The 12902-nt window shown below is 35.1% G+C and overlaps 3 protein-coding genes across 3 annotated transcripts; 1 reads left to right on the top strand and 2 right to left on the bottom strand.

Annotated features, from left to right (window-relative positions):
* Nucleotides 1-169: 169 nt before the first annotated feature.
* LOC133705289 (ABC transporter G family member 30-like) lies at nt 170-1641 on the bottom strand. Its single transcript, XM_062130427.1, has 2 exons — nt 1480-1641; nt 170-421 (listed from the first exon to the last, which is right to left on the bottom strand). The coding sequence occupies exons 1-2, from the start codon at nt 1639-1641 to the stop codon at nt 170-172; spliced, it is 414 nt and encodes a 137-aa protein (XP_061986411.1).
* A 1243-nt stretch (nt 1642-2884) lies between these two features.
* Nucleotides 2885-5072, bottom strand: LOC133704604 (S-adenosylmethionine synthase 3). The gene is made up of 2 exons (XM_062129481.1): nt 4914-5072; nt 2885-4403 (listed from the first exon to the last, which is right to left on the bottom strand). Exon 2 carries the CDS (start codon nt 4391-4393, stop codon nt 3206-3208), a length of 1188 nt encoding a protein of 395 aa, XP_061985465.1. The 5' UTR covers nt 4394-4403; nt 4914-5072; the 3' UTR covers nt 2885-3205.
* Nucleotides 5073-9693: 4621 nt separating this feature from the next.
* On the top strand, nt 9694-11621 carry LOC133704991 (autophagy-related protein 8i-like). The gene is made up of 5 exons (XM_062130074.1): nt 9694-9903; nt 10005-10060; nt 10857-10909; nt 11146-11264; nt 11354-11621. Exons 1-5 carry the CDS (start codon nt 9864-9866, stop codon nt 11440-11442), a joined length of 357 nt encoding a protein of 118 aa, XP_061986058.1. The 5' UTR covers nt 9694-9863; the 3' UTR covers nt 11443-11621.
* Nucleotides 11622-12902: the final 1281 nt, after the last annotated feature.

Raw genomic sequence — 12902 nt, 5'->3', positions numbered from 1 at the left:
AAAAAAAAAAAATTTCAAATTTTGACGAAACGCAGATACAAACACAGTACCAAACGTTCCCTTAGTTGCATTAACTATAGACATGGATCCAAAAGCTGTTAGTACATAACTCATAATGCCAATAAAAGAAAAGCACTACCTGTTCCACCTCATCAAAGCCTCAAAGACATCAATGCTCAGCTGATTTTCTTTCTGTGGCGACTACGTTCTTCGACGCACGCATGACAATTGCAGCTGTTTTAGTATCTAAACCTGATGTTGGTTCATCCATAAATACTATTGATGGATTTGAAACAAGCTCCACTGCAATAGTTAACCTTTTACGCTGTTCAGTAGACAGGCCACTTCGGCCAGGAATTCCTACTACGGAGAACTTTATGTCATCAAGTTCAATCGTTTCAATGACTTCTTCTGAACATCTCTGCAGCATATAAAAGTTTCAATATTGACTTCTTCTGAACATCTCTGCAGGATATGAAATCAGGGACTGCATTAAAACATGATATATCATTAATTTTTTATACGAAATCATGTTTTTTTATATAAAAAAGAGAGAGAGAGAGATTCATCGGGGATATTTTATTTCGTCAGATGCATTAAGCAAATTTTGTACGCATATAGCGTTCTTAGTGTGACACGCATATTTTTTTAATTTATTTTTTTCTTTTCAAATCTCTTTCCTTTTCCTTTCTTTTTTCTCTTTCCTTTATTCTCCTCCCTCCCTTCTCTCTGTCTTGCCTGCCCCACCTTCTCCCTTCCCTTCCTTCTCCTCGGACACACACCAGTCGTTCATCCCCGCGTCCTCTCTTCGATCCTCACCACCAGACACACCTCCACGATCTCCCTCCCTCGCCAGCCACGACCTCTTAATTTCAACATATACGTTTACAGGTCCTCTCGTGTTAACTTTGTCTAGTTGTCTGCAGGATTGTGTTTCGTGGGTTCGTCGCCTTAACTTGTATTGGAGACATTTTTATACTGTTTTGGATTGTTTTCTACCTTCTTTTTAATTTTTACAGATATGTTTGGAGGCGGATTAAAAAGAATGTTGAGGGAAGGAAGGGAGATGGAGAAAGAGGAAAAGGGAAATTTGAAAGAAAAAAGGAGATTCACAGTGTTATTTATTATAAGAGTTTATTTTTGTATTATTTGATTCTTTATTATTTTTAATTAAGTATGTTTTTAATAAAATTATGAAATCAAATAATACAATATATAGTATTTATTTTAAAAATCAAGAATAATTAAGATTTTAAATTCTATATGTATTGAGATTATATAGTCTTGAAAGATATTATCTTTTGATTTTAGTTTTTTAGGATATGAGTTTTTTAAATTCCTTTTTAATCAATAAAAATATTTCAAAATTGATACCAAGTTGGAAAAAAACATAAAACGCTATAAAAATTATGTAAATTTTAGATTTAACAAATGGCATGATAAACTTCGTAATGTTATGTTTTCTATTCCGACGTGTACAATAAGCTCCGAGAACTTCTTTTGCCTGTAAGCCTTGCCCATGCGGGCCAAGCTGCTCATAGTATAATTTAGACGAGGAACATGACCTGCATGTGCATTGCGTCGCATGAGATTGGAAAAGGCTAGCGCATTTGAAAAGCCCTCCTCCATGTGGGGTGGCATTTTCCGAGGCCATTGTTGTCGTTGACTAGCAGCATAACAAAAAACTCTTCCGCTGACAAGTGGCAATCCACGAGGCCTTCAACTAGGACAGTTAAGAAATCAGGAGAATGGACAGCGATGGACTATGTACTTACCGGCTCATACACTTCCGATCAGCGAGACATCTCATCAGAAGTGCCGCTGTTGAAAGGATGGGTTTGACTCTGGCATCTGTCTGATTGTGGCTGAGCATCCACTAGAGTTTAGACAATTGGAGGTGAAAATGCTTCTGCCATCACACTGGTTTTCATGCATCGGTAGCCACCATGTTCGCATTCAAATCAAGCGACGAGTTATATAACAGCACTTGTTTGTGCTTTAAGCTTTCGAGTTTTGATTAGAAAATTCCATGTTCCTTGGTGGATAAGGGCAACGGGTAAACATCAGTTTCCTTCCAAGAAAGATCAAATTTTAAACCAGAGAGGGCTCTTTCTTGTGCAAAATCCTAAATTACTTGACTGTCCATGCCGAAACAAGTTCGAATGCATGTAAATCTGACCGAGACAAGCCGGGCCAATGAGAGCCACGTATGGTTCATTTTTCAAAGAGTAAATTATTATCCAAGACCTATGTTGTTGTCACTGAAATAATTAGTTAATCACTTTGTTTAGAAAAACCCCAAGTTGAGTCTCCATGCTTTCATATTTATTTATTATAACTGAAATCTTTGTATTGATTAAACTGTTTTTTTGTCCATAATAGTCGTCATTTGTAATCAAATATTTGACACTCACCTACCATAGATTATTACATGATTTTTTTTTTTAAAAGAGGCAATTTAGAAATTAAAAGAATAATAATAGTGAGCTATAATTTGCTCTTTTCTAAATGCTAGAAAAGACTTGAGGCATTTTCTAGCTGACCCTGTTTAAAGCAACAATGTCAAGACTGGCAGGCAAAAACATCTGTAAGCATTGGTCCCGAGAAAACCCAACAAATATAACAAATAATCAAAACTGCATCACCTGGTGCTACGAATAAGCTCACATCCACCGCCTCATCAATGACAAGGACAGCAACTCATCAAAGCAATTAAGCATCCACAAAACGGAGAGGCATTCTTTCACCAATCACCGACACATGTTCATGCACAGATGCTGTCAGGTGAGGTCGCGCCATATAAGTAGTCACAGCATATCAGTTACAAAAGAGACTAACAGTCAGGCATATTATAAACGGACAAGAAGATTTGTCACCGGCCAGATTCAACAAAAGCAGCAGCAAGTAAACATTGTATTGAATGGCGAAAAGAATCATACATTGCAGCTCTGCTGCCGTTCCCACTTCCTTACATACATCATTATTAGCTCTTATCTACGCAGCAGCAACGGAAACACATAAGAATACCTCTTTTTTCAACTTGTTCTTTTCTCAGGTAACAATCGAACAACAATCTTCAAAAGAACACGTAAAACGAAGAAAAAATAAAAAGAAGACAGGCTGAAAGGCAATAGGCAAACTCCCATAGTAGAGAGTTGCAGCTAATAGGCAAAATATCCATACATTAGGAACTGATATAGAGACCTTAAGCTTGGACCTTATTGTCCCACTTGAGGGGCTTCACCACCTCCCATGTGAAGTCGGGGTCATCTCTGCCAAAGTGTCCATATGCTGCAGTCTTCAAGAATCTGCTATTGCCACCTCTCTTGAGGTCAAGATTGATGGAAATCATACCAGGTCTGAAATCAAAGCTCTCCTTCACGATCTGAAGGATCTCCTTGTCAGGAATCTTTCCAGTGCCATAAGTGTCTACAAATACTGACAAAGGCTCAGGAACACCAATGGCATAGGAGACCTGAACAATGCACCTCCTAGCAAGCCCACTGGCAACAATACTCTTGGCGGCTTGCCTGACAATGTAAGCTCCACTCCTATCCACCTTGGTTGGGTCTTTTCCAGAGAAGGCACCACCACCATGAGCACCCCATCCACCGTAAGTGTCAATAATGATCTTACGCCCGGTGAGACCAGCATCACCATGAGGTCCACCAATGACGAAACGGCCAGAAGGGTTAAGATGGAAGATAGTCTTCTCATCCAAGTACTTTTCAGGGATCACGGGCTTGATGACATGCTCCTTGAGATCAGCCGCAATCTCATCATTTGTCACAGTCTCATCATGTTGAGTAGAAATGAGAACAGTGTGGACGCGGACAGGAACCATGGCTCCATTTTCATTGTAGTACTCAACAGTAACTTGGGTTTTTCCATCAGGCCTCAACCATGCGCAAGTTCCATTCTTACGAACCTCAGTGAGGCGAGCACCAAGCTTGGTAGCCAAAACGTGGCTCAAAGGCATCAATTCAGGGGTCTCGTCAGTGGCATAGCCAAACATATGGCCTTGATCACCAGCACCAATCTCTTCCGGTCTCTTGGAGAAATGACCATGTACACCCTGGGCAATATCAGGACTTTGTTGCTCAATGTTAACTAGAACCTTGCAATTGTCGGCATCAAGACCCACATCGGCAGATGTGAATCCAATGTTTCTGCAAGTATCACGCACAATCTTCTCGTAATCTACATCAGCCTTGGTGGTGATCTCGCCAAAAACCATGACCATGTTGGTCTTAGTGCAAGTCTCGCATGCCACCTTGCTGTCAGGGTCTTGCGCCAAGCAAGCATCGAGTACGGCATCAGAGATCTGGTCACAGAGCTTATCTGGGTGTCCCTCATTCACTGATTCAGATGTGAATAGGAAAGTCTCTGCCATTTCTTTCAAGCTGCACATAGCATACAAAAATTCCATCATTAAATTCCTCAAAACACAACTAACACCACATACACACACACACATTAATAATTAATCACTTTATTTTCAATTAATTTGAAGCCTCGGTAGTCCTTAAGCTTCACTAGCCCTCAAAAAATCCCTGTCCACGGTATAGACAGGATTCAATCCCGACAAGCTAAACCAACCAGCACCCACCACATAACATGAATTAGTTAAATCTAAGTTCATTAAGAAAAGCATTCTCCCATGACATATTCAGATCTAAAAAGAAATCACCATTAACAACAGAGGACCACAAGAACAATAACAGATCTAAAATTGGAAATAATGATATGCATGGACATGACAAGTGCAACTGAAACTCAATTTTCAACCTATAAATTCCCAAAAGCGTATAGTAACAGCGAATCAAACCAACGAAAATATCCAGATCCAATAACCAAAGAACAAACATGAAAGAATCCAAAGGCCTGGTGACTTAAAGACAAAAGCTACCGACCTTGAGAGATTAGCGAGAAAGAGTAGAGATGCTGCTCTGCTTGAAAGAAAATGGTGTTTCCTCTTCTTGTCAAGCTTAGCTATGCAGTGCGAGTTAACAAGGAAAGGCAGAGGTGCTTATTTATAGGCAGGTGTGGCGTGGCCCCCGAAAACGTAATTTGGACTAGATTCATTCATTTATTTGTCATTTACACCTATTTTGGTGGATCCAATGGCTGATTTTGAGTTATTGTGTTTGATCTCAGCCCTTGGTAGTCCGGCTTTACGCGTCTGCCCATCTTTGATGCGCAGAGATCGTCGGTGGAGAGAGATAAATCACTTATGGTCCCCCATTTTTAAACATTAATTCAATAGTATCCTATTCTCTGTAATACACCAAACTAGGACTTTCTAGTTAATTAAAAAAACACTCGGCATCATTTTTGTTAATTATTTTGAGGTTTAAAATAAATAAATAAACCCTTAAATATCACCTTAAAATTTTATAAATTTTTTTTTGGGAAGAATAGCCATGGCTTCTGCTAGCTTTTTATATTGATTGAGCCCCTCCATCCCTATCTTGCTAGCTAGATGGTTATCTATAAATCTTAGGGACAATCATTTTTTATTTGGTTTTTATCAAAAATAAATAATTAAAACGGTTTTTTTAAAAAAAAGAAACCGAAACCTATTCAAATCGATTGGTTTCGGTTCAGTTATTTTAGAACAAAAACCAGTTCAAACCGGTTTGGCTTGATTTCACTTGATTTTTTTGGCTTGGCTTGGTTTTTTCCTGATTTGGCTCGGGTCTTTTTCGGTTTAAATTCGGTTTGGTTTTTTCAGTTTCAGACTTATAAAACCAAACCGGTCAGTTTTTTAAAAATTCTAATAAATTTTTTCACGATTCAATTTTGTTTTTGTTATTTTTCTGATTTTTTTAATTTAATTAGTTTTTCAAATTTTTTGTTCACCCAGACCCTGTGATTCTACATGCAATGGTGAAAATTATTGGTGAACTAAAAACAAAAGATTTCATTTGATTAAATATAAACAATAAGGACTCTTTTGGCTAAATGTTTGCGGTTAGAGGGCAAAATCTGAATTTCGCGCATGTTGCAGGTAGGGTGGCCTGTCAAAAGACTAAAATAGGACGAGTTGAAGCTGTAGAAAAAAGTTACACGTAGGACACACCAACCCCAGGCAGGCTGTCGTAAGGGTGGACCACCACTTGGACCTTTTTTTTTTTAAATTAAAACCCGTGGCTCGGGGGCTCTTCTATTTTGACTCCTGAGCCCACCTTCTAGCCATCTTACCGACCCCTCCCCTATTTTCGCTGTTTTTCGCGAGTCAGTGAAGTTAAGATTTTCAGATTTCCTCGTGTTCTAATAAAAAATAGTTATTATCAAGCGTGAATTATAACTTAATTTCTATGATTTATTAAAATAAATTAATCAATAGTATCTTAATTAATTTTTATCATGTTTAATTTAAGTATATGTTCATTTTATCTCCTTTATCTCCTCTTTCTATTTCTTAACAAAAAAAAGTTAATTGAAAATGTTATGGAGTAAAGTAAAAAAAAAAAACAGTTTTGAATATATCTTAAAAACATGGAAATTAAATATTTAATTTTTAAACCATGAGAATTGATTGAATGTTTTTATAAATTACATGAACACAGTTGTAACAAATTACATGAACAAAGTTCTAATAATCTCTTTTTGAGAGTGAGTTTTAACATGTTTTTTTATTAAAATTAAAAAAATTATTTTAAAAAAATTATTTTTAGTGTTTTTTTATCGTTTTGATGTTCTGATGTTAAAAATAATTTATTTTTAAAAAAATATTAAAAATAATATTTTATTTTTGTTGGTGCATGTAAATGTTTTATGTTTTTTCTTCGGAGGTTCAAGTTAAAATATCCAGATTCTAGCAAGATCAGGCATGCTGGATGCCAATATTACAAGTTTGATTATTTCTGTCGCAATAAAATTTGTGCTGAATTGTGCGTTCTCAATGGTCCAGATGTGCTGTAATTTACTAAAATTTATAGACAATGCAGCAGATAGCAGGGGTGTTTTCATATATATAAAAAAAAAACTCCATGCCTGTTTACATTTTTAATGAGAAGTTACTGTTAAGGATATCCCATGGATTAATTGTTTACTCTACTCGGTGTCGTAAAATATATAGTATATATGAAATGTAATTTATAGGGTATTTTCATAAAAAGAAATAAAATACTCCAAATTTGTTTACAAGTTGCTATATCCCATGAATTAATTATTAACTCTACTCAGTATCATAGAATATACAGTATATTATCTTTTTCAGTATATCGTGGGAAGATGATGATACTCCACGAAGGGACTTGTTCCTCGCCAATATCATATATATGTGCGTGTGTGTGTGTGAACTAAAAGTCATGGTAAATTAATTTCCTATGCACCTAGATATGCTATTATTAATTTAGTATAATTATCATTTTATTTTTTTAATAAAAAATTAATGAACTTCTTATTAGAGGTAAATTATTTTTTCTTCTTGGTTCATTTGTCATCAGGGCAGGGAGAAATTGATCTTTTTCTAATTTAAATATATAGTATAAATACTCTATTACTCTTAAAAACCATTTTTCACTGGACATTGATAAGGGATAATTTAGTTTGTTTATATTTAAAAAACATGGTGTAAAAATTAATTTACTCTTAAAAGTAAAATATTTTAAACTGGCATTAATTTTTTTTATTTTTAAATTAATTTTTAAGTAATTATCAAATTGACTTGGGGATGATTTTATCTTTTGATAAATATAAATATTATTTAAAAATAAAAAGTGGTTAATGTGTGCCTTTCGAGTAGGGTATGATGTATCGTCCCACTTTTAAATATTGTCTTTTTTGGCGGCATGGAAGTGTCTTACCATGATCTTTTTGGTGTTGTGGTGTGTGTACATGGCTGCATGGGGGTTGAGTTATGTTGGAAAATTTTCTTCTCCTTCATCTTTTTTTTTCTCTCTTTTTATTGTCAAAATATAAAGGTGTTATATTTATTTATTTATTGTATATAATTTGATCCTTATTATTTTGATTGTAATTTATTTTTTTTATTTAATTTTTTATTCAATTGTATCCCTTATCATTTGATATCATTTAATTTTTATATTAAATTTGGTCCTTTTTATTTTGATCGTTTTTTTACTTTTTTTTCAATTGAATCTTGTTTTCAATTTCATTTCTCGACGTTTGAATTCAAATTATTTTTATATTAAATTTAGTTTCCATTCTTTTAAATTTTATTTCTTTTGTTTTGAATCCTTTTTTATTGGGTTTGTTTCTTCAATCTCAACAATTATTATTTTATTAATTTGGAATTCCGCTTTATTATTTATTAGGGTCTGTCTTCTATGAAGTTAGTCTTAGATACATGACTAGAATCACATATTTTGAAGATTAACATGGGCTAACTTTGATGTTTTTCTGAGTGTTCTTTTAAAATTATTATTTTTTTTTAATTTTATCATTTGACAATTGATTTTTATATATTTTTTAATTTTCTTTCTATAAAGTTATTTTAATCATGTATTCATAGTTATAAGATTAACAAGTTAACATAGGCTAACTCGAATAATTTTTTTATTTTAATTAAAAATATTTCAGTTCGCTCTTCCACGTTAGGTTACATGATAATTGAGTTTTATAATTTTATTTAATTTATTTTCAACAATGTTACCTCAGTACCACAATCAGGTTACAAATTTGGCATGTCAATCCAATATTTTTGGTTGTTTTATTTTTTTATCTGTATCATCAAGCCTACAAAATTTATTAAATATAGTTAAGTCAATAAATCTTTTATTTTTTTATTTTAAAAAAAATACTAGTGTCACCTTGACTTTTTTTTTTATTGAAAAAAAATATGAGTCAACAATGGAGTCCAATTCTAAAACTTCAACTTCTTCGAAACTCAGCACTAAATCAAATTAAGGGTCAACACTTAAAGTGGATCCATCACCCTAAAAATATAAAATTATCGAGAGAAATAAATATCGGAGTAAAGAATGAACAAGAAGATATCGCCAATATATATATATATATATATATATATATATATATATATATATATATATATATATATATATATATATAAATGCTCGGGTGTTAAACATGTAATATAAATCTAATCGAGAGAGAACAAGGATGACTTTCTAATTTGTCTGGTCTTTCTTGGTGGACGATAGTTTTCCTCGGGGTTGGTGAGTTTGAAGTTGGGTTTGGATGCCACGTCCAATCACTCACCAAACTACTAATTTTTATTTTTCTTCTTACATTCTTTTGTTTCTTAAAAAGATGGAAAAAAAAACATGAAACAAACGAAAAGAATCAGGTTCCGAATTAATTTTGAAGTATAAGGATTAATTAGTTATTTTTTAAAATCAGAGATAATATTCAATTTATTATGAAAAATTACAAATACTAATTGTAATCGAATCCCAAATAATGGTTTTTTTTCTTAAAATCAAAATCTAAATAACAACATGAAAAAGCAAATTCATTTACAATTTACGATCTAAACCACTGCCTGGAGGAAGGTGCACGTACGCGAACCGTGGAATCTCAACATAAAGCGACAATAGAAGAAGTAGCCTCAAGGCTGGCCCATCCAAGCATCATTGTTTGGGCCTGGTTCTGCTTAGGCAGACCCAAGTTATGAAGGCCCACCCATTGCCACCGTTCCAGAAACAACGACGTAACAACTAGCTGCCTTGCCGTGCCCTTGTTAATCTTTGAGACCGACATCTTACGTGTCTTTTCGCAAATAACAGCAACTAACTGACACAACTGTTTATTCTATTTCTAGCTGTCTCGGAACTCTGATTACAATCTCAAGACCACCACATCCTTTGTCTTCCGAAAACACCACCATCATTTTCAACTCCTTCAAATTGTCTCATCACCAACACAACAAATCCATGGGAAAGGTCAAGTTTTTTAAGCAGGAATCCACATTTGGTTAGGTTCTTTTTCCTTTTTTTTTTGTTTCTCAGAGTTCATATATATCTTGTTGGTTTCGTATTGGTTGATTTTGACCTGAGCTTGTCTGTGGTGAATAGATGATAGACTTGGAGAATCAAAGAATATCATTTTCAAATACCCAGATCGAGTTCCTGTAAGTCTCCCCTCTCTTTCTATTATTGTTTTGTATTCCTTTGATTTTGAGCTGTCATTTTGATTGGTTTATGTGATTGTTTCTCTGGTTTTCTTGCTGTAAGTTCAATTTTATTTTTGAGAATTTAGTGGTATATCTTCTTCTTCTTTTTTTCTTTATCTGGGTAGTTTCAGGGGTCCTGTCTTATTTGACAAATAGAATGTGTAGCCCAAGACCTGATCTAGGCGGGTTGGGTTTAGTCTTGGTGAATGAAAGTTAACCCCACCAAAGAAAGAAAAGATAATACAATTGGAATATGAAAACAAACCTGAAAATTCCAATATAGTTGGAAATTCCTCATTTTGATCTGGATGTGCAAGTTTTTCTGCTTATATTGATGTTTCCTGTGGAAAAATATGTTTTCTTGATTGTAACTCGTTATTTCAAGTGTTAATGATGGATTTTTCATAGCTAAGCTGGCTGTTCTCTAAAGGGAATCAAAAGCATCCTTTATGTTTTTGGTGCAGCACATTTGTTGAAGGAATGTAATCATTGCTATTGAATATTGTTGGTTTTAATTGTCTAGAGCAAAAGAAGTGTTTTTTAAATTCTGGTTAGAATGATGTACCTTATGCAAGTTACCTAACCTTGCAAACTAAGCCAAAGCATGATTGTTGGGCAAGCTGGGCAAAATCTGACTTCACCAATGTAATTTAAATCGAAATATCAATCTTAGAGTCTTCTTATTTCTTTCTTTATTTCTTTTTCTTTTTTTAATAAAACATCGGAGCTCATCAGTATTTTCTCTGATTTTTAGGTGATTATTGAAAGATATTCAAGGACGGACCTGCCAGAAATGGAAAAGAGAAAGTATGTCTATCTCTTCTCTTTGCATTATACAGAGTTTCAGTTGTTAAATCTGCAAATAAATAAAAGAAAAGGAAAAAGAAAAAACTATCACTGCCATGTTAATCTTACATATATCCATGTTCTGATTTTCAGTCCCGGTGACACTCTTTGAGCTATAGATTCCTTAAGTTCGTAACCAGATTTTTAGCCAGTATATTGTTGTAAGATTCCAATCCTTATTTTTCTCGTTTTTTCAGATACTTGGTTCCCCGAGACATGACTATCGGCCAATTCATCCACATTTTAAGTAGTAGACTAGAGTTAACTCCTGGAAAGGCTCTGTTCATTTTTGTGAAGAACACGTTGCCTCAAACAGGTAAAATTGGACATTTGATTGATCTCGACATTGTAGCTTATACACAGCCATCTTATAGGAACCTGCTAACTTGTGCTATTTATTTACAGCAAGTCAAATGGATTCAATCTATGAATCTTACAAGGACGATGACGGATTTCTGTACATGTGCTACAGCAGCGAAAAAACCTTTGGCTAAGCTGTATCATCCTTTCTCTTGAATACTTCATTTCTGTCTTTGTAAGTATCAAATAATTCTCTGTGGACATGCCTGTATGGCTCAAAGCCAAACCCATGTAAATAAGTGTTCATACGATTCCTTCTGTAAATTATGACGTACTGTAAAGTATATCAAACTAATGCAGGAGTGTTATATGATTCCTTGTGTAAATTATATGACGTTCTGTAAAGTATACCAAACCTTCTTTTAGACTTCTGTAGCCGAATGGATGGACCGTGGCTATTCCTGTGACCAATGTAGCCTTCTACTTTACGATTTGTATGGAAACTGCATGGACATAAACACCACCATGTCCTCAACTTTCGCTTGTGGAAAGATTAATGGATAATGTTTTTTTAAATCCAAACGTGGTTTGGTAAACAAGAGAATTGCAGTTAACACACGCTGATATCACCAAGAATAAGCGTGTCGTATTAGAAACAGCAATGTACAACATCAAAAGTATCGTTTGGTAATAAAATCAAGGTTTAAAACCCTGAAAAACGGAACATCTGCTGGCTGCAAACATCATCGTTTCCTTGGCTCTGGGACAATGCCACCCCTTCATTTTGACCGAACAATTTTGATTATGATTCAACAATTTCATCTCTGCCATAGCTACCAGAACATCACCGAACTGATGCCAATTGTGTACACTCATGACAGTCCAGTGGAAGGTCTTTGATTCTGCATGAAAGTCTTTGCTAGACTTGTGGTGCTTAACTGCAATCTCATTGCCGAACCGTATTGCTTTCTACAGATGTTTTTCTGATCTGCACCAACTGCAAATTTCTCTTTGATTGCCCTTCCCGGAACATAAAAAATTCTTTCGTCTTTTTTCTCATCTGAACAATTTCTCATTGAACTGACATTGTAGGTTGCAAGAAGTTCTTTCTGCTTTGTTGAATCAGGACAGAGTCTAGCCAGATCAGGAACAAGATGACACAAACCAAATTGCTGCCCACAGGCGCCCATTGGACCCAGGCAGAATTCTCTAGATATGCACTTGAAAGTATTATATCTGTCTCCGTCAAATTCTAGAGCAGGCTCCACCGAAGACTGGTTTTCCGTTTGAATCCCTTCCATTGTTTGCCAACGATGGGCTGCACTTTCGCTTCAGCAATGCAGCCATAGGTAAGAGGAATTGTCAACTGTTCCGGCAACATTTGGAACTGACGATGAACCAGTTGTAGAGGATGAAGAAACGTTAGGCCCAGAAAGTTTCGTATGCACTAAACTTGCATTACTAGATAGCACAGGCTTTTTGCTTACTGCTGGCCCGCTCAGGGCAGTATTTAGACACGCTCCACGGTTACGTGAAGAACGACACCAAGCATAGCTCGGAGAATTAGCAGAGAGCCCTGGTCTATGAAGAACTGAATTCAGAGCCCGAGATGATCTTGGAACCACTACATTTTGAGGGTGTTTGGCTTAGAGGT

Source organism: Populus nigra, chromosome 10 (assembly GCF_951802175.1).
Source record: "Populus nigra chromosome 10, ddPopNigr1.1, whole genome shotgun sequence".
Classification (NCBI taxonomy): domain Eukaryota; kingdom Viridiplantae; phylum Streptophyta; class Magnoliopsida; order Malpighiales; family Salicaceae; genus Populus; species Populus nigra.
This window is presented reverse-complemented; position numbering and strand designations above follow the sequence as displayed.

Excerpts from the sequence above, each read along its gene's own strand:
- LOC133705289 (XM_062130427.1), bottom strand. The coding sequence starts at position 1,641 with ATGCCACCCCACATGGAGGAGGGCTTTTCAAATGCGCTAGCCTTTTCC. Across the intron at positions 422-1,479 it reads AGAAGTTCTCGGAGCTTATT|AGATGTTCAGAAGAAGTCAT; the intron begins GTACACGTCGGA and ends TATATGCTGCAG.
- LOC133704604 (XM_062129481.1), bottom strand. The coding sequence starts at position 4,393 with ATGGCAGAGACTTTCCTATTCACATCTGAATCAGTGAATGAGGGACAC.
- LOC133704991 (XM_062130074.1), top strand. The coding sequence starts at position 9,864 with ATGGGAAAGGTCAAGTTTTTTAAGCAGGAATCCACATTTG. Across the intron at positions 9,904-10,004 it reads TAAGCAGGAATCCACATTTG|ATGATAGACTTGGAGAATCA; the intron begins GTTAGGTTCTTT and ends TGTGGTGAATAG. Across the intron at positions 11,265-11,353 it reads GAACACGTTGCCTCAAACAG|CAAGTCAAATGGATTCAATC; the intron begins GTAAAATTGGAC and ends ATTTATTTACAG.